This window comes from Megalobrama amblycephala, linkage group LG19, assembly GCF_018812025.1.
Source record: "Megalobrama amblycephala isolate DHTTF-2021 linkage group LG19, ASM1881202v1, whole genome shotgun sequence".
In the NCBI taxonomy this organism is placed as follows: Eukaryota; Metazoa; Chordata; class Actinopteri; order Cypriniformes; family Xenocyprididae; genus Megalobrama; species Megalobrama amblycephala.
In genome coordinates this window covers 29,153,566-29,176,479 of record NC_063062.1, presented here as the reverse complement: position 1 = coordinate 29,176,479, position 22,914 = coordinate 29,153,566, and the positions used below count along the sequence as shown (strand labels likewise).

Sequence of the window (22,914 nt, the reverse complement as noted above, 5' to 3'; positions counted from 1 at the left end):
TATTATTTGCTTAATTGTCTCATTAACTTTAACTCTGCTTCAGTGTTACTTTAACACTATTTAGAGAGGGACCATATGCACTCTGAGCAGAGTTGATTTAACTCTGGGGATTTTACTGTGTAGTGTAGGGAACGCATATAAACGATTAACTACGAATTTTCCCTCAATAAACTCCTAATTTACTGCTTATTAATAGTTAGTTAGGTAGTTAAGTTTAGGTATTGGGTTGGATTAAGAATGTAGAATAAGGTCATACAGAATAAGGCATTAATATGTGCTTAATAAGTACTAATAATCAGCCAATATTCTGGTAATATGCATGCTAATAAGCAACTAGTTAAAAGACCCTAAAATAAAATGTTACCCAGTTTTTATTTGAAATGGAAATCTTTTGTATCATTATAAATCATTACTCTCAATTTTTAAAATTTAAATTCAAAATAAAATGCGTCCATGCTGAATAAAAGTATTAGTTTCTTTTAGAAATAAACAAAAATCTTACCAACACCAAATTTTTCAATGGTAGTGTATATAGGTTAGTCATATGCAAGCCTATTGGTTGATAGCACTTCTTTTAAAAAAAAAAAAGAAAAAAAAAGGCAAGTTTGAGCCCAGATAAAGGTGACCTAGGAATGAGTAAGTAGGCTAATAGAGAGAAGAAGCTGTGCTGCTAATGTTATACTGTATGCCCATTTAATAACAGCATCTGTGTAATAACCAAACCCTTATTTACTACGCTGACATTTAGAGACCATAACGGTACAGGAAAACAGAGTCTATATTACAACAGCAGGAGAGAATTCGCTAATTTCAAGCATGAAGCATGTTTTAATTTGGTCTTATTAAAATAGTTGAGGAGTGATCTAACCCGCATCATTCTGTCCTGTCCTGTCCTGCTGTTTTCACTTCAGTTCTCTTTCTTTTTCCTTTTTGTCTGGTGCATAAGAAGCCATACTGTTTTAATTCATGTTGTTCATTTTAATCAGAGTCTTGAAGACATTAACTTTTTGCATGTGGGACATAGAAAACTCAAAAACTTTCTGTCAATGGAAATTAATGTGAATATTATTAAATATTTTACTGTAGTTGACTGTGTGTGTATTGTAGATATCTTCTAAACACATGAAATCATCTGTTTATGGCAAATAAACTCTTTAATACTCTTTTTAAAACACGGCAGTCTATAATTTCCAAACCAGTGACTCTGCAAATAGTTTTCACTAATCCTTTGTTTTATTTTCCTGGTTCACATTCATTTTTTGCACTGATAACATGTTTGTGGAATTCAGCCACACCTCAAACACAAAGCCTGTTCTTGTGTCCAAAACAGTGAGAAAGGTTTGAACCCTCAGCCTGTTCCTGAGTATATCGTTCTAGTGTATGCCCAGGCCAGAGCTGAGGTTTATTCACATCTCATGTGTAATGAGAGGTTTCTGAGCTGCCAGCTGCTTTTATGACAGTTGGAAAGATTCTGTCATGCATAAAGGTCTAGAATCATCATTTAACATTATGGGTCCTTAAAGGAAAATTTTACAAGTAAATGAAATGTGCCATGTTGTTCTAAACCTCTTATTATTTTAGAACAATGCCTGTTCACTTTTTCAGTGGTCTTGGTCAGGAAGTATTTTTCCTCTTTGTTTTCCCCATAGGGGTTTTTAAAAAACGCCTACAAACTGAACCACAACATTACAAACTTTTGATTTGAAGCAAAAAATTGGACAAAAATACAAAGGTACAAGACTGTGACTACCTAAATATTTGCATGCATATTTCACCACATTAAGTAGATTGAGAGCATAGGAATTTACATTATTTGCAGTTCTTCATTTTGGCTCGATTTACTTGATTCTCTGATTCACTCCACAAAATTAATTGTTGGACTTAAAAAAAAAAAAAAAAAAAAAAAAAAAAAGCAGTGTCAAGTGGTTCCACGCAACTGTATATTGAGTAATTTGTACAAATATCAATTTAGTTGTATGAACAAAAGAAATTCAAGTATTAATCCCTTACATGAGTGCTCTCAGCCTAAACATAGGCACCACTCTTCTGCATAATGGTAACCACAAAATTTAAAAAACATTAGAGAAACTCCTCTAAATGTCCAATAGTAACTGTACATTAAACACTAACATAGACTAGCTACATCTTCCCTTCACTGAAAAACACATAAACATTATTGTCAACATTAATTTGTGCGTTTCACTCAGCAATGTTAAGTTGACTGAACAAACACTTAAGATGACAACACTCATTTTTAGTAGCAACAACTCGGTTAAATTAAGTTCATGTAGTTACATGAGTTTAAGTAATGTGAACAAGGATGGTTTGAGTGAAACTAACAACAGTGAAAGTTATTATTTTGAGTGTTGTTGGAGATTTCTCTGCAGGATAATGTGTAATGTGGTGGTGCTGCTGTTGATTTAACCAAGAAGAAATCATTTGAAATACTGGTAATGCGGACTGATGGCTTCAACAAAAGCATAACATCGATTAACAACCTTGTAGCTAGGCATGTGACGGTATCACATGCCTATGTGTTGCGATAATTGCTGAAGCTTTTATTGCGATATACGGTATTATCACGATATTGAAATAAGTCAGTAGTCATAGTATAACAGGTTTAAGAACTCTTTTATAACAAAAAGAACTCTGAATGTTTAAATACAACAGTGCAATACACATAAAAAAATATATAAAGTAAAATGTTTCAAACAGATTAAAGTGCAAAAGAAATATAAAGATCAACAGGTAACATTTACTATAAGGTCTCATTATTTAAAGTTAGTTAATGCATTAAAATTAAGAATGAGCAATAGCTACATTTGTTACACAAGGTATTATTTTTTGTTAATGTTATTTAAAAAATGCAACAGATCATTGTTAGTTTTAGCTCAGGTCCATTAAATAATAGTTAAAACTTTTGATTTTAATAATGTTATTAAACTTTAACTAAGAAATTAACATTAACTAAGATTAATAAATCTTTTATAAGTATTTTTCATTGTCAGTTTGGTAATAATGAATTAACATGTTAACTTATGAAGCCTTATGTCATTAAGTGTTACTGAACAATAACAAATCAAAACATTTTCAATCATTATAGGGCATGTTGTAGTCCAGATTAAGATATAAAAATGTTTAAGTTTGAAAATAGCTTAAGTCTTTAAGTATTAAGTATTTGGTGCTGTGATGAACAACATTGTGAATTCAAAAAACTGAATGGCTGTTTGAATCATTTTAAATACTATTCAGTAGAGCACCTGCTTTGTTTACTGGATTTCCGGGGTAACCGCTGCATTTCTGCTGTTCCATCAGCGCCCTCTGCTGTCAGAGATGCTGCTTATAGCGGTATTGTGCATTTTATAAGGTTGATGGGGAAAGTATTCTTAAAATTTATTATAAAAATTTTAATAATTCATTATAAGTAATTATTCACGGTATTTTGAAGTGCCCATGAAAACAATATAGTGTATTCATTGTGATGTATTGTATTACCGAATTTTGGCACATGTCTACTTGTCGCTCTCAGTAGGTGTGTCATTATTGTTTAAAATCAATTCCCCTATGGAGAAAATGAATGGAATTATTACTTTGAGATCCTGACTATTCATTATTTTTTTTCCATGGGGCATGAAAAGAGATGTTTTCAGAAATGTTAACACTGTTCTTTTCCATATAATGAAAGCATATAGTGACCAGGGCCACTAAAAGTACCATAGAAGAACCTTAAACTTAGTCCAAGCGACTTGTGTGAAATATTCCAAATGATGACCAAATGTTAATTTTTGGGGTAAACTGTTCCTTTTAATTGTGTGTCAGAATCCAGCATGAGTTGGACTATTCCATATTTGCTTCTAATGGGCTGAGGAGCGGAACAAATTTTGATGGATATTGAAGAATGAATTTCCGGTAGTCTTTATATTCTTTGTGAAATATAGTTTAGTTCATATGTGGGGTTTTATTGAAACACAAGCTGAATGCTTTCAGCTTAGCAGAACATCCTCTCTCCCTCTCTTTACACTCTCTCATTTTGAGAGAGAAAGAGATCAGCAGTCACATGTCCTGAATAAAGCTGTAGAGTGTGTTTTTCACTGTCCAGAGAAAATGAGCTTGTCACAAGACCAGCATCATATTACCCAACCTCATTATCAGTGACAGAGAGAGTTTGGATGAGGTCAAGCGGTGAGCTGTTATCGTGATGGGCCTGCTGTACGCCGTCATTATCTGTGTTGAGTTCATAAACACCAGCCATTTATACAGCTGGACATCATGTCTGACCACTAACCCTCTCTCTCTGTTGTGGTCTGCGATGTAGTCTTTTGGCAGTTGTCATTGAAGTAAAGGGTCATTCTCTTTACTCTCATGTTTTTATCATTGATTCTAGTGTTGATTAAACTTCTAGACTAATGTTTAAGTGGAACTGCTTGTTTTTGTCCTGCAGTGTAACACTTCCGCATGATACCCTACCCAGCATTAATTCTCATAAAATACTCTACCATTCAAATGTTTGGGGTCAGTAAGAATTTATTTATTTTTATTTATTTATTTATTGTTTGGTAAATTCTTTTTAGCAAGGATGCATTCAATTAAAAAAAGACTTTTACATTGTAACAACAAACAAAAATAAATCTATATTAAAGGTGCCCGAGAATGCTTTTTCACAAGATGTAATATAAGTCTAAGGTGTCTCCTGAATGTGTCTGTGAAGTTTCAGCTCAAAATACCCCATAGATTTTTTTAAATTAATTTTTTTAACTGCCTATTTTGGAGCATCATTAACTATGCACTGATTTACACTCGGCGCCGCCCCCTTAAATCGCGTGCTCCCTGCCACACGAGCTGTCGACTATATTACAGCCTGATTACAGAGCATTTACAAAGTTCACACAGCTAATATAACCCTCAAATGACTCTTTACAAGATGTTCGTCATGCATGCTGTATGCATGCTTCGAATTATGTGAGTAAAGTATTAATTTGGATGTTAAATTTTATTCTGAGTGAATTTGAGGCTGTCCTCCGTGGCTAACGGCTAATGCTACACTGTTGGAGAGATTTATAAAGAATGAAGTTGTGTTTATGCATTATACAGACTGCAAGTGTTTAAAAAATGAAAATAGCGACGGCTCTTGTCTCCGTGAATACAGTAAGAAACGATGGTAACTTTAACCTCATTTAACAGTACATTAGCAACATGCTAACGAAACATTTATAAAGACAATTTACAAATATCAGTAAAAATATCATGCTATCGTGGATTATGTCAGTTATTATTGCTCCATCTGCCATTTTTCGCTGTTGTTCTTGCTTACCTAGTCTGATGATTCAGCTGTGTGCAGCTCCAGACGTTAATACTGGCTTGTGTAATCCCTTGAACATGAGCTGGCATTATGCAAAGATTGGGGGCGTACACCCCGACTGTTACGTAAAGGTCGGTGTTATGTTGAGATTCGCCTGTTCTTCGGAGGTCGTTTAAACAAATGAGATTTATATAAGAAGGAGGAAACAATGGTTTTTGAGACTCACTGTACGTCATTTCCATGTACTGAACTCTTGTTATTTAACTATGCCAAGGTAAATTCAATTTTTGAATCTAGGGCACCTTTAAATGTTGTTCTTTTGAATTTTCTATTCATCAAAGAACCTGAAAAATCTGCATAACAGTTTCCACAAAAATTAAGCAGCAGTTTACAAGTTGCAATTACGAGATCGACGAGGACGTGAAAATCTCGTAATTATGGCATGGCGTGAACACACTTTAAAACTCCTTTAAACGGCATTTTTAAAATTGTAATAATTGAGCGACTACATGGAATATTTTGCTTAAAAGTCATGAAAAACTTGGTCACAATCTAATCATATTGCACGTTTCCTTACACACACACACACACACACACACACACACACACACACACACACACACACACACACACACACACACACACACACACACACACACACACACACACACACACACACACACACACACACACACAAAAAACCATCCAATTGACTTTATATCCATTTTTTTTCTTAATCAGAGGAACCATAATTTCAGCCAAGCAACAAGCTGTGGGATTTGTTACTGAACACTTTTTGTCTTTTCGTTCTACAGGAAAGGTATGGATTCCCAAACAGAAACCAATTGAGTTGCGTCAGGAGGAAGTCACGACCCTTGACCCGGAATTGGAAGAAGCACTGTCTAGCGCTACTGACACAGAACTGCATGACCTGGCAGGTAAAAACAGCTACAGAGACTCACAAAAAGAGGGATAATGGGAGATCAACAAGCGAACGCTAATATCACTAGGATTAGTTTTATTGCTCTAATGAACAGCCAGAATAAACAGCTTTGTGTTGTCTATTGTCCTAGTGGTTTTCCATCACTCTCTCTGCAATAATTTTTCCTCTGTGGGTCTGAACGCCCACAGTGCATCCATCACAACTCCAGAATAAAACGGCAAACATCCTTTTTCTCTCTCTAATAAACAGCCTCTTTTAGCTCCCTGGCTGGTTTCCCTCACTGCATGCTTCATTATAAACCTGATACGCTTTATTCTTTTCATGTGCTGAAGTTTTTTGTGCAGCTGTGCTGAAAAACAGGAATGTGAAAGTGGCTTCATGCAGTAACATGCATAATAACATGAAAAATTGTTGTAAAATACGTGTTAAAGAGCATTTTTTTTTAAATGCGCTGCTAATTACTATACCTTATATCATGTTATAATATTTTAATCCTATCATGCGCTCTTTCAAGTACTTGTTGTTTGTGTATATTGTAATAATAGTTTTATGTTGTGTTGTCTAGCTATTCTTGGAGTGAACACACTGGTGACGAGCACGCAGACTTATGACGGCACCTGTAAAGACGGTTATAACAGTGAGTTTATTCTAAGTTGATGTCATCTTTCAGCAGATCATATTCATGTTGACTTTTTTGTCAATTAATAAGTATGAGACGAAAATATTAGGGAGGGACGATTTGGGAAGAGATTCAGTCACAATGAATCTCTTCATGGTTTGGAGGTTGGATGTGCATATTTGAATGGTAATGTACTAATCTTACCAGCGGGTTAGTAACATACACTTGCTGCATGTCTGATAAAACATTTAAAAAAGGTCAACATCTGTGAGAAAGAGAAAAACAGACATATGTATAAATTTCACATTTGATGGCAAGGAAAGGACAAATACACACAAAAAATATCACACTGCCTGCTTTGGCAAGTATTCATTTAAACAGTTAGTTATTCTTAAAGGGTTAGTTCACCCAAAAATGAAAATTCTGTCATTTATTACTCACCCTCATGCCATTCCACACCCGTAAGACCTTCGTTAATCTTCGGAACACAAATTAAGATATATTAGTTGAAATCCGATGGCTCCATGAGGCCTGCATGACATTTCCTCTCTCAAGATCCATAAAGGTACTAAAAACATATTTAAATCGGTTCATGTGAGTACAGTGGTTCAATATTAATATTATAAAGCAACGAGAATATTTTTGGTGCACCAAAAAAAAAAATATAAAAAATAACGACTTATATGGTGATGGCCGATTTCAAAGCAATGCTTCAGGAAGCATTGGAGCGTTTTGAATCAGTGTATCGAATCATGATTCGGATCACGTGTCAAACTGCCAACGGCTGAAATCATGTGACTTTGGCGCTCCGAACAGCAGATTCGATACACTGATTCATTTATGCTCCGAAGCTTCCTGAAGCAGTGTTTTGAAATCGGCCATCACTTTATAAGTCGTTATTTTGGTTTTTTTTTGGCGCACAAAAAATATTCTCGTCGCTTTATAATATTAATATTGAACCACTGTACTCACATGAACTGATTTAAATATGTTTTTAGTACCTTTATGGATCTTGAGTGGAAATGTCATTGCTGGCTATGCAGGCCTCACTGAGCCATCGGATTTCAACTAAAATATCTTAATTTGTGTTCCAAAGATTAACGAAGGTCTTGCGGGTGTGGAACGGCATGAGGGTGAGTAATAAATGACAGAATTTTCATTTTTGGGTGAACTAACACTTTAAGTGAAACAGTTGGGAGAAAATTGAATTTGCATTCTGCATGAGTTCTTAAAGTGACAGTAGCCTAAACCTGCTGCTGTCTGAATCCATAATGTTAATACAAACAACAAAAGACAAAGAGAAAATCACTCACTTCTCTTGAGTGAGTAACTTTAGTAGCTTTAATAAGGATTTATACAAGGCAATGCAGTGTTATTTGATTACTTTATTCAATTTCTGTAGGTAGTGTTTCTTACATGAATACTACTGTTAGACCTACCTGACCAACTTAAAGCACTGTTTATTTCATTTCTATCTTTGTTATATTGTATTAATTTAGGCTATTTGTTCTTGTTTGAAAGGGTAGTGTAATGGCATGTAAACACTTTAATCTATTTTCTGAATCAGATTCCAAAATACCTTGCACACCTGTGCAGTGCCGTGATGCACGTTTTTACATACCTGTTTATTTACATCTTGCACCTTACGAACTGGTCATTGGAAAAGACCTGTAGATATGTCATCAGGCCAAAAACGGCAACGGCTCCAAATAAACGGAACTTTCAGAATCTGGAATTGGATTGGATTCATTTGGATTGATGTAAATTAATGCATGTAAACATACCTAGTGAAAGCTCATTTGTTGATTTTGTGTATGTGTCATAGATGTTATTAAAGGAGAAAAGGTAAAGCCAGTTTTCGATGAACCACCAAACCCTACAAACGTGGAGGAAACTCTACAGCGGATAAAGTCCAATGATTCCTCACTCACCGAAGTTAATCTCAACAACATAAAGGTAAGGACAAATGTGCCCCCCTTACACACAAACCATATGAAATTTAATGGTTAAATAAAAATTGCATTACAATAATTTTTATATTGCCAGCAAAATACTACCAAATACACTTTAGTCCAAACATCTGATACCACATTGACAATCTGGGATTAAATAAGTAAATTAAGATTGGAATTAAACTTTTTTTTTTTTGTTTTTTTTTTGTTTTTTTTTATTAATAATATTGTGCAATGTGCATCATTTCCAGGTCACTAATTAAATTAGTCATGTGACTCCTTTGTACAGACAACTTGATTTTCTTGTTTCCACTAAAGGACAAGATGCTCCATTAAACATTCTCAAATTATGCTGAGAATTCTATGAGACACTTAAATCATTCTCAACTTTTCACTCAAATTGTTATGCTGATAATTTAATTTGTGAAAAATGCAAACATTTATAGTGGTCTCTAAATTTTGGGCTGTTGCACTTTATTAACTATAAAACCCATTTGTTTTAGCTGCTTAAAGTCTTCTAAAAATCCTTTAAATATTAGCTATTAAATTACTATACAATACACAGACACACAAACCAGAACTAGAATAAATAACTATTTCTTAACAGCTCCCAATCCACCATTTTTTACATTTTAATGATTAAATTATGGCTAGTCATTTTAGTTATCTGGAATGCATGTTATTTGATTATATAAATTCACATGACCTAAAATGGCTCTCATTGATTCCAAACCCAGAAAATAGAGAGTTTGTCATATAATCTGAAGACCATGATGAAGAGTTTAGTGACATACAAGAGTCAACATTTAATTGTCATCAACAAACCTGTTTTTGGTGTTTCCTTTCTCTTTTGTTCCAGAACATTCCAATCCCGACTCTCAAGGAGTTTGCCAAAGCCATGGAGAGGAACACTCATGTGAAGAAGTTCAGTCTGGCTGCCACCAGGAGCAATGACCCTGTCGCCGTGGTTAGGGACATCATTCATTCTCTTGAGATGTTTGTGTGTTCTGGGTTGAGATTGGACAAATGCTGCCTTTAGGAATCTGCCTCCCTCCAATGAATCTCTTGAGTCATGGACCTTGAAACAGTGAATTGACTCTTCCATGTACAGTACAGTACATGTCGTGTGTGTTAAGTGTGTTTTCCAAACTAAACGACTGATGTTGTTTTTTAGCACCTCACAATTAATTTTAAATAGACAGTAGGGATGTGATGGTGAGAATTTTCCCACCGGTTAATCGACGTGTGACAACACTGGTGATACTGGTATCATACTGGGGCGTGGGTGGGGGATAGAGCTCTTTTGCACCTCGCTTTTAAATGGCTAATCAGGCGTTTTTCAATTTGCTTCACTCACTCCACACCAATGTACACAGACTACATGCACCGTTATGAATGCCCATGTGAGCGTGTGCAATTAGCGGCAATTCGGGGGCAGCAATCGCTTGAATGTTGGGTTCATTATTATTTTTAATGAAAAACACAACTATTAAATCACAGCTAACGTTTTGCAGGTTCCCTATTAGCAATGGGTTTAAACTTTAAACTCAAAATATTGCCAAATAGGCACTTTTACCTTCCGCTTTGAAACCAAATCTTCCGCCATCGTCTTGTCAGTCAGCTCCTCACTCTCGTGATAAATCAAATCTGACTCCTGCTGCTGATCTTTGCTGCAACTCTTTTTCGGCTCAGGCTGCATTGAGCAGATGTGTTCAGTTTTTAATTGTAGTGTCTGTTCTCTAACTGAACTAAATGATTTTTATTACTATAAAAAAATCTAAATGACGGTGGGGGGAGGTGCCACGGTGGGCAAGTGACACACTATCGCAGCAAGCCTAATAGGCAGCACTTTTTAAACCTTGGAAAAACTGTTGTATAACCAGCTTTAAATATATTGAACTCTAAATAATATTTACAAGGTTATTCCTTTTGTTGTAAGGATTCAAGTGTCAAGTAATTCTTCACTTCTTGAAGTGACAATCGCATTCAATCAAAACATGTTTTATTCGTAATATACAAACCATCCAGCATTATCAACAAGAATATAAACCAAGTGATCAATGGCAATTTGCAGCTGGTTAAGACGAACACTAAGGTAATCATGCGGTTCTCTTGTGTGTGTTTCTCTGTTCACTGCAGGCCTTCTCAGACATGCTACGAGAGAATAAGACGCTAAGGAGTTTGAATCTGGAGTCTAATTTCATCACCGGTGCAGGAGTTCAGGCCCTGGTAGAAGCTCTGCGGGACAATGACACGCTCTCAGAGATCAAGATCGACAACCAGGTACCGCCACATTTTTTAAAATTTTATCATTTATTTTTTGTTTATTGTTCTAACGAATTACAATTACAGTCAGGGGGGTACATTAAATAAACTTCAATAAACAATCATAAAACAAATACATAAAATAAACCAGACAAATTTAAAAAATAGAAATAAAAGTTAAATAATATGAAAATGTTTACAAATAGAAGCACATTGTACAGCTTTCTTATTTTTTTAAACAAAACATTGTATTTTGGTATTGTTTGATTTCTAATTTTAAAATTAAAAACAAAGGCTTATTTTCCCCCAAATTTAGATTTATGAATGCTAAATTTAAGCAGATAAATAATATTCCTTATGATAACATTTGTTATTGGAGAAAAAACAAATAAAACATTTTTAAAGCACAGTTCAAAGCTGGGCATGATGTGAGCCTTAATAAAAGAACAGAAATCTGACCAAAAACTAACTAAATAAGGACAACTCCAAAATAAATGATATAATGTTTCAACATGTAAACCACGAAATGTACAAAATATTTCAATATCAAAATTAAATCTGTTTACAAGATAGTATTTACAAGGGTAATATTTATAAATAAGTTTTAAAGAAATTTCTTTGATTTTATTTGTGATTAAATAGTTTCCAGATTTTACTCTACAACAGACCATCCACATAACCATTCCAAAATGAGACCATAGCAGAACTGGAGACAATATCCCTTTGAAACAAAGCCCGAATGTAACGATTATTATTCTTAACAGAGGAAAGAGAGAAACAAAACCGACCAACTTCAGTATCAGCAAGATCCAACAAGGATAGAGAGAGTTGAGGACAGGTATTTTTAAGAAGCATTTTTAGACCAGAGGGAACAGCATCCATGACCACAGCATAATCTTTCGGAGTGACTGGAATATTATATTTACAAAGAAATTCAGAATAAGTTAACATAAGCCCTTCATGGTTTAAAAGTTGGCTAACAAAAACTATGTTATTACAAAACCAGTTTTTAAAAAATAAAGATTTTGATTTATACATAATGTGCTTATTATTCCAAATAAAACACCTGTTTGGAGAGAGATTGTGTTTATAAATTAAATTCCAAGAAAGAAGCATCTGTTTGAAAATTAGACAGTTCTAAGGGCATTTTGGTAATGCTGTAGTCGTAGAGCAAAAGGAATTGAAGACTACAAACCTGTGAAAAGATAAAGTGAGGTGTAATATTTCAAATAGATGTCGGTTTTTTAAGGAATTGTTTAATCCAATTCACTTTGAAGGTGTGATTAAGGGTTTATACCTCCATTTTCGGTTGAGTTCATTTTTTTTTTGTTTGTTTGTTTTATCAATGACTGGGGAGAAATTAAGATCAGGTACCGCCACATGGACCACTTGCTTTTCTAAACCAGCAAGCCATTTTCTACTCTGCAGACTGTCACAGACAGGTGCTACCAGTGCAGAGAAACTTGCCACATTCATATAGAAATCAATTGAAGTGCGATTTACTGTTGTGTGTTTTTGCATCTTTTGTATATTTTACAGCATCTTCAATGTGGCTCTTCCAGTCAACTTTATGGCATACTTTTTTTTTTTTTTTTTTTTTTTTTTTTTTTTGAACAAGATTAATACTTTTATTCAGCAAGGATGCATTAAATTGATCAAGTGACATTAAATACATTTACATTGTCACAAAATATTTCTATTTTGAACTTTGTTCTAAAGAATCTTGAAAAAAAAAAAATGTTGTTAAAATTGTTAGTATTCAATATTTTGAGATTGAATTTCCTGCAAAAATGGCTACATCATAATATACCTACTGTATACCTTTATGCTTATTACGCAAACTAATCATGCTCCCTAAACCCAATAAAATAAAAGTAAATCAATTATTATTATTATTATTAATGACAAAGCAGTAAATTTATATTTTTCATGTTTTTGGTTAATTGTTCTTGCCTGTAACATTGACTATTTAATGGAAGTAATTTGTGGGAAAAAAAATAGTTTTGACAGCAATCTAAAATGTTTCTGTAGTTATGAAAATAAAACAGGATTTAATGTAGTAAGCCACTGCATAAATGGGTCTGATTTCAGTTATTTAGTGATGAATATAGGTTGCATCTGTATATAATTCAGCACTGGTCTGGGTACTAGATACGTTAAAATGTGTTAAAACCTTGCTATTTTCAGACAGTATACAAAATGAACACCTACATAGTGTTACTATGTTACTCATAGTGAAATGTCTGTGTGTGGGCTTACATAAGCACATCTAATAGAGATGTTTCCGATGTGTGTGATGTTTGCTCTCAGCGGCAGCAGCTCGGTACGTCGGCGGAGATGGAGATCGCCAAGATGCTGGAGCAGAATACGAGCATCGTGAAGTTTGGGTACCAGTTCACCCAGCAGGGTCCCAGATCCCGCGCCGCTGCTGCAATCACAAAAAACAATGACCTGGGTGAGAACACAACCTAACGCACATACGCTCTGATTGACAGAAACACTGGGAGTAGGGGCTTGCTGTGAGTCATTGGTCATTTGCCATTCTGTAAAGCAATGCTGCTTCCTCAGAACTCCACCCACAGAATCTGCTGTTACCATGGTAAAGCCTTAAAGTGGTCCTCTGTGATGGAAAACTGTCTTAACTGTCTGGTTTAAGAGCAAGTACTCAAGTTCATTACTTATGCATATCTGTAATTTATTCATCAAGATATATTCAGTAATCAGCAGCTTGTTATATATCTTACAGGCAATGATGTTAGCCAGTCATTAGGGCTGGGCGATGTATCGAATGCTTTTGTCACGCACATTTCTTCAGTAAAGCCGGTTCCCTGATTACCGCTAAATCGCCATCACCTGCTTTCAAATGGAGCGGCATTTAATAGACAGAGCCGTAGATCACTGATAAGCCACGCAATATCGCGTTCAATATCGATATGTATCGCCTGTAAAACCTTCAGACCAAGGTTTTCGGCGGGCCAGAAAACCCGTGCCTTTGGCACCGAAGAGGCACGATCAAGCCCCGGAAGTGACAGTGGAAACGCGGCTAATGACATGATTCGCATTCAAATCTTAGTCTCTCACTTCTGCTAAAATGGATCATGGATTTTCATGACATCACCGTGGACTTCAGCTTCTCATCAAATCTTCTGTCCAATCAAATGCTCTCTAGAATCTGAAGTCCCACCCCCTCCTACACTATAAACAGACACTGATGCTATGGCTGAAATGGGTCATTTTTTCACACATTTACTAGTTTCTATATGGTGAATGGCACATAGTGCACTATGTAGAGGATAGGGAACAATTTAGTCCCGAATGCAGTCCGTTTTCGCATTAGTGTCATGTGAACTGCTGCAGTTCACTGCACAGTCTGCTCCGGTCCAGAGACACGAGAGAACAGAGCGGATCATGTGCTCGAGTCGGCACACACCGCAAAGCGTTCAGACACATTTGAATTCTACAAACAATGCTATATTTTAAAGCAATATGGAGGAGAAACGGTTCGAGATTATGAGGAAAATGGGGTTTTATGAGCTCAACGGCTCTGGTCGATTTGTGATTTAGGCAAAACGTGATTGGCTATTTTGAAAAAGGGTAAGAGCTTCTCGTTATATGCCGCCCTGTCTTCCTGTTTCATTGGAAATTACATCAACACATGGAATAAAGCTGCGTGTTCCAAGGCACTTCAGTGGACCTTTTAAGTGGTCAACCGATGTTGAATAAATTTGTTTTTTTTTTTTTTTTTTTTTTTTTAATGACCAATGCTGATATCTTAGAGAGGAAAGTGGCCGATGGTCGAAATAATGCCAATATGTTATCATTCTATTAAATTTAAAGACAATAAAAAAGACAATAAAAACACATGCGTAACAATTGCTGACATTTAAATTTATTTTCATTTTTACATAATATTTACTAAATTACAAATAGAGATTTGAAAATGAATTAAATGAAAAACATAATTTGAAAATCATGAGATGAATCTGACAACGGCCCACTGGATATAGCGCAGCATAGTTTGAAATCAAGGATTTAAAGTTTGTTGATTCTGCGCTGTCAAAATAAAAGTCTCCCTTTCGACACATTGGCCAAAGTTATCTGACAATTCAAAATATCGGTCTTGCTGATATATTGGTCGACCACTACTCATTATAAAAAGACTTTAGAAGAAAAAAATTAGTACAGAACTTTAGAATAAGGTCCTTTTGAAATGGTATTTTATTAACTGGACTTTCTCTTCCTTTCTCTGTTTCTTGGATGAAGTCTGGATCTGTCTCCTGTTCGCCAGTCTTATAATGATACCACACGCACACAGTGTGCATTACACGTGCGTGAGATGATGTCATGCACCAAGCTCTATTCCTGTCTTTAGGTATAATGTGTGAGCGCATGGGTTTGACATTTACCCTTTGGCATGAATGCTAACAGCACAAATTGTAACACCTTATTTGAGTTTTATTAAAGAGTGTTTGTTTGACTCACCTGTACATTGTACAGTGTGATAAGTTATCAGATCCTCACTGTTGAGAATTCAGGCCTTATATAGATGTGAACTAGTCAACACTGATTAACCAAACACACAATGCCACATGCCACAGCTCAGAGCAGTAGTCTTGTGTAGGCACTAGGCAGTTATTTGACTTTTAGTATAAAGTCTGGTCCACTTTGCTGCTTATTCTCTCCAAACTTATTCTCTCTTCAGCATAAAGTCTGTCCCACTCAGACAGAACCCTGTAGAATTTAGCATAAAATGATGCACAGCTGTACGTTTTGATTTTTTTTTTTTTTTTTTTTTTTTTTTTTTTTTTTTAGTGAATCCTTGCATCAAGCTGGTACCTTCTAAATAAATCTTGGTTTCCTATCGATCTGATTTAAAAACCCATGTGTCCTGACTCCCAGACATTGCGTAGCATTTGAAAGTCTAATTGGATAATTTTTGACTGCGAGATGCATCAGATGAACAGACTGTAAGTGGGCCGTCACCCTGAAACAAATGGGTCCCCCACACAAATTGTCGGAAGGTCTTTTACTTTGTACTCTAATTACTCCTAATTAGAAAACATGCAGATATGGTGTGTGTGTGTATATATATATATATATATATATATATATATATATATATATATATATATATATATATATATATATATATATATATATATATATATATAATATTATGAAGAGTTTGGTTCCAAAACACTATAAATCCATTTTGATTAATTTGAGTAAAAATGTGTTCTCTTTACCAAGAAAGCAGCCAGATGACAACCACTATTTTCTGTTTCAAACTTTCACATAGCATCTTTTGGTTATAAAAACATTAAAAATTCAAATCTGGATTATGATTTTCAAAGGTTTATTATAAAAACTGATTTTTTTCCCCCCCAAAATGCAATAAATCAATGACACATTTTTTTTCAAAATGCAGATAATCCATCAATATAAAAGTTATTTTTCATATTGAAAATACACAACAGAGTAAGTTGATTCACATATATGAACTTTGTCAATACTAATCTTATACAGGCATTTGACTAAAAATACATTAAGTCGTCGCTCCCAAAATGAATTCAAAGAGTCATCTTGTTAATGTTAGGGATGTCCAGATCCGATCACGTGATCGGAAATCGGGCCCGATCATGTGGTTTCAGACTCGATCGGAATCGGACGTTACCTCCCGATCAGGACTCGGATATATATGTATATATATTCTCATTATTTTTAACACATCTATAGTGATGCGGTGGCACAGAGTTAGGCCTGTTTCACACTGCAAGCGTAAACGGCGCGTGAGTAGCGCATATTTTTTTCAGCGTGCATGTCAACCAACGGATGCATTCACACAGGCAGCAGGAGCAGCTCGTAAAGCGTCAGGCAGGAGCGTCGCGTAAGCAGCAGTGCCGCGATCGTTTCGGCACCGAGTCTATCCCTGTGTCTCAATCAGCTCCCTAGCTCTTTAGGTTGTGAATCAGTATATAATGAAAGTGAATGTGGCTGATACCCTGATCAGTGCCCTGACTACTGAACTAGGGAGCTGATTGAGACACACGCTGCGCTGCTGACGCGTAATTAAAGTGAAAGCACACTTTTGATGGACAAAATAAATATAATTTCACACAAAAAGTGTTCAAAATGCACACAATACGCATGTCTAATGTGTTTTAACAAGAATTTGAGTATGACAGAAAAGAAAATTAAGAATCAAAAATAATAATAGAAGATTTACCCATTTAAACTTGTTTTTTATTATTCAGTTTGGGTTAAAGTATGGTGTATTATAAAAAACTAAAGTAAACTAGCCAGAAAATGATATATATAAACATTATTTTAGTTATTACACAGACTGCAGCATACCCAAATCAAACCAAATATATTTGTTTTTATATTAGCCTTTTTTATATTTACTGTTGCACTAAAGTGAAGTGAAGTGAACAATTTATGTTATTTATTACTTGATTGTTCAAGCTACCTCACAGAAGTGCTCTGTTTGTAATTAAATAAAAAATAAGGAACGTCCTGGATCTGTTTTTTTCGCTCTTCTTTATTCTTTTTTTGATGTATTATAGAAGTATCGGATCGGGACTCGGTATCGGCAGATACTCAAAATCAAATGACTCGGACTCGGACTCGAGGGCAAAAAAACCTGATCGGGACATCCCTAGTTAATGTTATAAATTAATTGTGTCTCTGTTTGTCATGACCGATTAAAGAGTATCTGGTGCCACAGCAAAGTTAAAATAAACACATTTGCCGAGTACATTGGTATTAAAAATGGCTTTTAAAAACTGTTCATGGTTCAGTTTTTGGGGACAGCCGCCATTTTTTCCTCCTCCTGACTCGAGTGCCTCATCTTCTTAATCTCCTCACGTAAATGATTACATTTCAATGACTTACGTTTCTTCCCCACCGCAGAATCCACCACAGGTTCATCAATGCTGTCAAAATGATAAATTTTTCTGTTTCTGTTAATCACAAAGTACAAAGCAGATAAGGAAAACTAGGATGCCGGGTGTATTCAGAGCGCCGCCATTACCGTTTACAGTGCGTGGAATGGTGCGCTGTGATTGGTTGAGCGTATATATCGCATTCTGCAGAGAAGGGAGACTGGCGTTTGTCGTGTTTTGGAAAGAGGGAGAAAACATGACGGAATAACACGACGGATATCGCATAATGTGCAAAATTAATAAATTACTTTTCAATACCGACAAGATACAATACAGATTTTTTTTAAAAATGCCGTTTATCGCATTTTGGAACCAAACTCATCATATATAGCCTTAAAGCGGAGGTCGGCAACCCGCGGCTCTTTAGCGCTCCCCTAGTGGCTCCCTGGAGCTTTTTCAAAAATGTATGAAAATGGAAAAATATTTTGTTTTCATATTTTCTGTAGGAGGACAAACATGACACAAACATTCTTAACGTTTTCCAATGCTGTAAAAATGTGTATAATAAATATTAAATTTCAACATTTCTGTCAACGAAGATTTGCATCATAGCTTGCGACACACATTTCAGCACGGCACGAGGGTATGCATCGACGTCACTTTCCCGCCGAAAGCGCGTTCCCTCAGCTGGACTGAGTGGCAAAAGAACCTGCTGCGTGACTGGATTTAATAGGGGAAACTGAGAAAACGCGAGTAAAACAAACGAATTACACTAAAGGTTGGACTCAAGTGTTTCTTACAACTTGTCAAATAAACCTAATCCATGGATATTGACATGCAGCCTGGAGTCGTGTTTCCTGACATTTATATGTGCCTGATTTGACGCCAGGGAAATACATAAAGCAAATCTGCCTGTGAATATTTTAGTACAATAGTACAATATAGGTAGGTTTAAGTCCGCGTAATCACTTATATCAATGTTATATATATCGTCATATTGTCCAGCCCTAAAACATAAAACATAGTATAGTTTTTGTCAGTGTTTATTTTAAAACACACAATTATGCAGAATATAAGATGGAAAATATTTAATTGATGCTTTGTCAACATAATATATAACAATACAATATATATGGAATGATTTTACCTCAGAATCCAACAATTTGACACAAAATGATAAATGCAAATCCATGTTTTCTCTGCCTGGAGTCCAGCTGTTTCTGTAAATTGCAGTGATCCATTTGCTTCTTTTTCTGCTTTCAGCAGTTTTTAAATGTATACCTCGGGAATACCTCATTATGTAGGTATTTGTAGCCTACTTAGTCATTTTGATAGTAGGCTAATATAGCTAATGTACACTTACAGCCTGTGTTGCCTTAATATAAGGCTTATATAAGGCTTTTAATTTTTTTGCGGCTCCAGACAGATTTGTTTTTTGTTTTTTTGGTCCAGCATGGCTCTTTTGAACATTTTGGGTTGCCGACCCCTGCCTTAAAGTGATAGCTTCTGTACAAGCAAAAGCAGGCTAAAGTAGTGCTAACGCACTGTAACCGAGAACTGATAAACACAATTTGAAAAGACTGTTCCCTGGATCCTAGTGTGGACCCATTTGTAAAGGGGGACCTGATTTTCCATGACACCAAACAAGTTTTTGGCTGAATTTGGTAATCGTGTGTAGCTTTGTAACAGGATAAAGGATTGACTAACACACCTTTTGATTTATTAATCCTCTTAAACGAGCAGATCTCATTAAAGTTTCTCGTAGCTCACAGCATGTTGACACAGAGCGCCGTGAGTGTATCCGATTACTAACACGTCTCCGTTTTCTCTTTCAGTGCGGCAGAGGCGAGTAGAGAGGGATGTGTAGAGCATATTCTCCTCTCCATCTCTCTCTTTCTCTCTCTCTCTCTCTCTCTCTCTCTCTCTCTCTCTCTCTCTCGAGCTGATCAGACTCTCGTGCCAAACTCTCTGAGGGAGCCGCATCACCTGAAGAAGGGACACAACTGGATACTTTGCCTCCCTAATATTAATACTCAATGATCCTTTTGTTATGTTTTATTGTTGTTCATTGTTGTTTTTATAGCTGCAACTCTTTTGCAGCTTTTTTGTTGTTTTATTTTTTGCTAATGTAAAACCTTTTATGCTCTTTTCTTTATAAAAGTTGAAATGAAACAGAACAGGTTACGACGGTTACATGCACACAAGTTTCTATAGTGATCTCTTTATGGATCGGCTGGATCAGAACCTGTCGCCCACATTCACTCTGAACAAATCTAGACTCAACTGGACTGGATCTGCTGTGTTCCCCGCTAAATGTGAGCTAAATCTAGATTTGTCGTGTCTGGGTTTGGAGCACAGGTTTGAACAGAGCTGCGTTAGCCAATGAGAGTCGTGCTGATCATAATGGACACTCCTTAATAAGTCATCTTGCTGTTAGCTTTGCCGTGAGGGCTATAGCGTGGGCTGTGTGTGGATGTCATTGGGCAGCTTGGTCGTCTTAAAAACACTCTGTTTCCACACTGCACCTCATCGCACCTTCTGATACATGTTCTCCCATCGGTTTTGCTGCCGATTAAGATATTCGTATGGTAAAATTCACCTCCGTTCCCAAGACACACCAGCTGATACTGTGTGTCTGAAGAATTTCAATGCTAATTTAAGATCAGTGCCCCATTTCTATCTACTGTCATTGGAGATGGAAAAACTTGTACTAGATCAGCACTAATTACAACTTTGGGTGTATAAATGAAGGTCAAATGTTTGACCCGTTTCACATATGACTTAAAAGCTGTAGACTTCTAAGGTTTTTTCCACCAAGCAATGCACTAAGGGATATTTTCTTCTTTTTTTCTGCACAAGAAGTAAGCATTTATGTAATGTAGTTGTCAATTATAGATTTAGAAGAGAGTATCTTTCCTATAGATACATCTGAAATGGCTTTTCTAATACCATGCCAAAGACTAACACCTAAATACTCTCATTTGCAGGACTCTAGCTGAGGTCAGACAGGAAATAGGAGTTTGGATTTCATTTTTGAGTTTAGTAAAGCAATAGTTCATTCTGAAAAGAAAATTCTGCCATTGTTTTCTTGCACTGATTTGTTCCAAACCCGTACGCTGTTGATATTGATGTAGTTCATGTTAACCAAGGCTGCCACAAAAAGCACCATAAACGTAGTTAAGTTGGTGACTTGTATTCCCCTTCACTGTAGCTATCATGTCAAGGTTGCATGTTAGTGACACCAAAAATCATTGCTTCACCATATGGCTTGGAATAAAGCTCACAAGACAGTCACTAGGAACTTTGTATGGACAAGAGCTGCATGAAGATTCTTCAAAAATTCTCTTTTTGTGTTCCATGGAAAAAAAGAAGCAACAACCAGATATGGGTTTGGAACAACATGAGTGTGAGTAAATTGTGGATGATTGGGGTGGATTATTCATTTAGTTTATGTTTGATCTCTGCATCCAGAATAATATTTTTGAAGCACATGGTCTGTGCTGAGGAGGAAATTAGGGAACTCACTGAATGAGAGCGAGAGGGATGAGAAAAGTTTTCATCTTAAAGGGACAGTTCACCCAAAATCATTTACTCACCCTCGTGTTGTTCCAAACCTGTACGAGTTTCTTTCTTCTGTTGAACACAAACAAGATATAAAAAATGTTGGTAATCAAACAATTGACATTAGCCATTGACTTCCATAGTAGGAAAAAAAATACTATGGAAGTCAATGGCTACAACATTCTTCTTTTGTGTTCAACAGAAGAGAGAAACTCATACAGGTTTGGAACAACACGAGGGTGAGTAAATGATGACATTTTCATTTTTGGGTGAACTGTCTCTTTTAAATAGCAAACAATTCTGGGAGCATTTAGTTGTCCCGGTGCAGCTAGAGCCCAGAACATACACACACGCATGTTTGCGATCGCATGCATGTTTGCAATGTAAAGCAAAGCTTTATCTTTTCACTAAAGCGATCTAACATGCTTTCAAAATAACAGTGTAGAAATACCGAATTAACCTTTATACTGCTTGTCATTTTTTGTGAGCTTGTACTTCTTACGAGGTTCAATGATTGTGGTATATATTGTACAGCACAGACGCTTTGGCAGGATTTTGTGGAAGGTGGTGAATGGACCTTTAGTACAAAAGTATGGCATCTCGGACTGAGCAGTCTGAGCATGGCCAGTATGGATTATATAGCTGGATTACAAAGGGGAACATGTTTTTTAAAAGCAAAAGCTAGGACCAAGTTTGAAGTTTTCCTTTTCTCAACATTGACATTGTGGTTTATTATTTTGTACTGTTCTGTTTTGTAAGAGCCTTGTGTATCAATTGACTTTGAGTTTGTTTGTCCGTTATTTTCCTTTTTGAACAAATGCTGAATTGTGTGTATGAAATTGTAGTTTATTTTTCCAGGTTAGGGTTCGTGTTTCATTCCATCTTTGTTTGATTATGGGTTAAAGGTTCATTACTTTGCTAAAAGCTTATGCTTGTAAGAAGGAGCTCTGCAGTCTTACTGTGAGTTTATTTGAATATCCATCTCAAATCCTCTTCAGAAGACTCCACACATATAAAGGTATACATATAAATATCATGTATCGTAAATGCCTCATATATTGCCGCAATTTTGTATGTTGATACTACATGTCTGGATTCCAGAAGAGGAAATCTTATTATGTACTGTTAATAACACAACTGTGTAAAGTATCAGACGTCCTCAATAAAATGTATGTTTTTACAGATATGTCTGTTCATTTTCTTCCTCTAATCCTGCTGTATATACAGGTGCTGGTCATATAATTAGAATATCGTGAAAAAGTTCATTTTTTTTATTGTAAATTATTTTAAAAAATGAAACTTTCATATATTCTAGATTCCCTACATGTAAAGTAAAACATTTCAAAAGTTTTTTTTTATTTTTTTTTTTTTTTATAAATTTTGATGATTAG

General features: G+C 35.6%; 1 protein-coding gene across 1 annotated transcript in view; it reads left to right on the top strand.

Moving 5' to 3' along the window:
• The window catches only part of tmod2 (tropomodulin 2), a 46,156-nt gene extending 25,207 nt beyond the window's left edge, over positions 1-20,949 (top strand). The window contains exons 4-10 of the mRNA XM_048167753.1: positions 6,115-6,237; positions 6,808-6,879; positions 8,687-8,817; positions 9,673-9,780; positions 10,953-11,096; positions 13,389-13,533; positions 19,798-20,949. Of these exons, the coding sequence (XP_048023710.1) occupies positions 6,115-6,237; positions 6,808-6,879; positions 8,687-8,817; positions 9,673-9,780; positions 10,953-11,096; positions 13,389-13,533; positions 19,798-19,829 (755 nt within the window). The 3' untranslated portion in view covers positions 19,830-20,949. The remainder of the gene's footprint in view (positions 1-6,114; positions 6,238-6,807; positions 6,880-8,686; positions 8,818-9,672; positions 9,781-10,952; positions 11,097-13,388; positions 13,534-19,797) is intronic.
• The last annotated feature ends 1,965 nt before the right edge of the window (positions 20,950-22,914 follow it).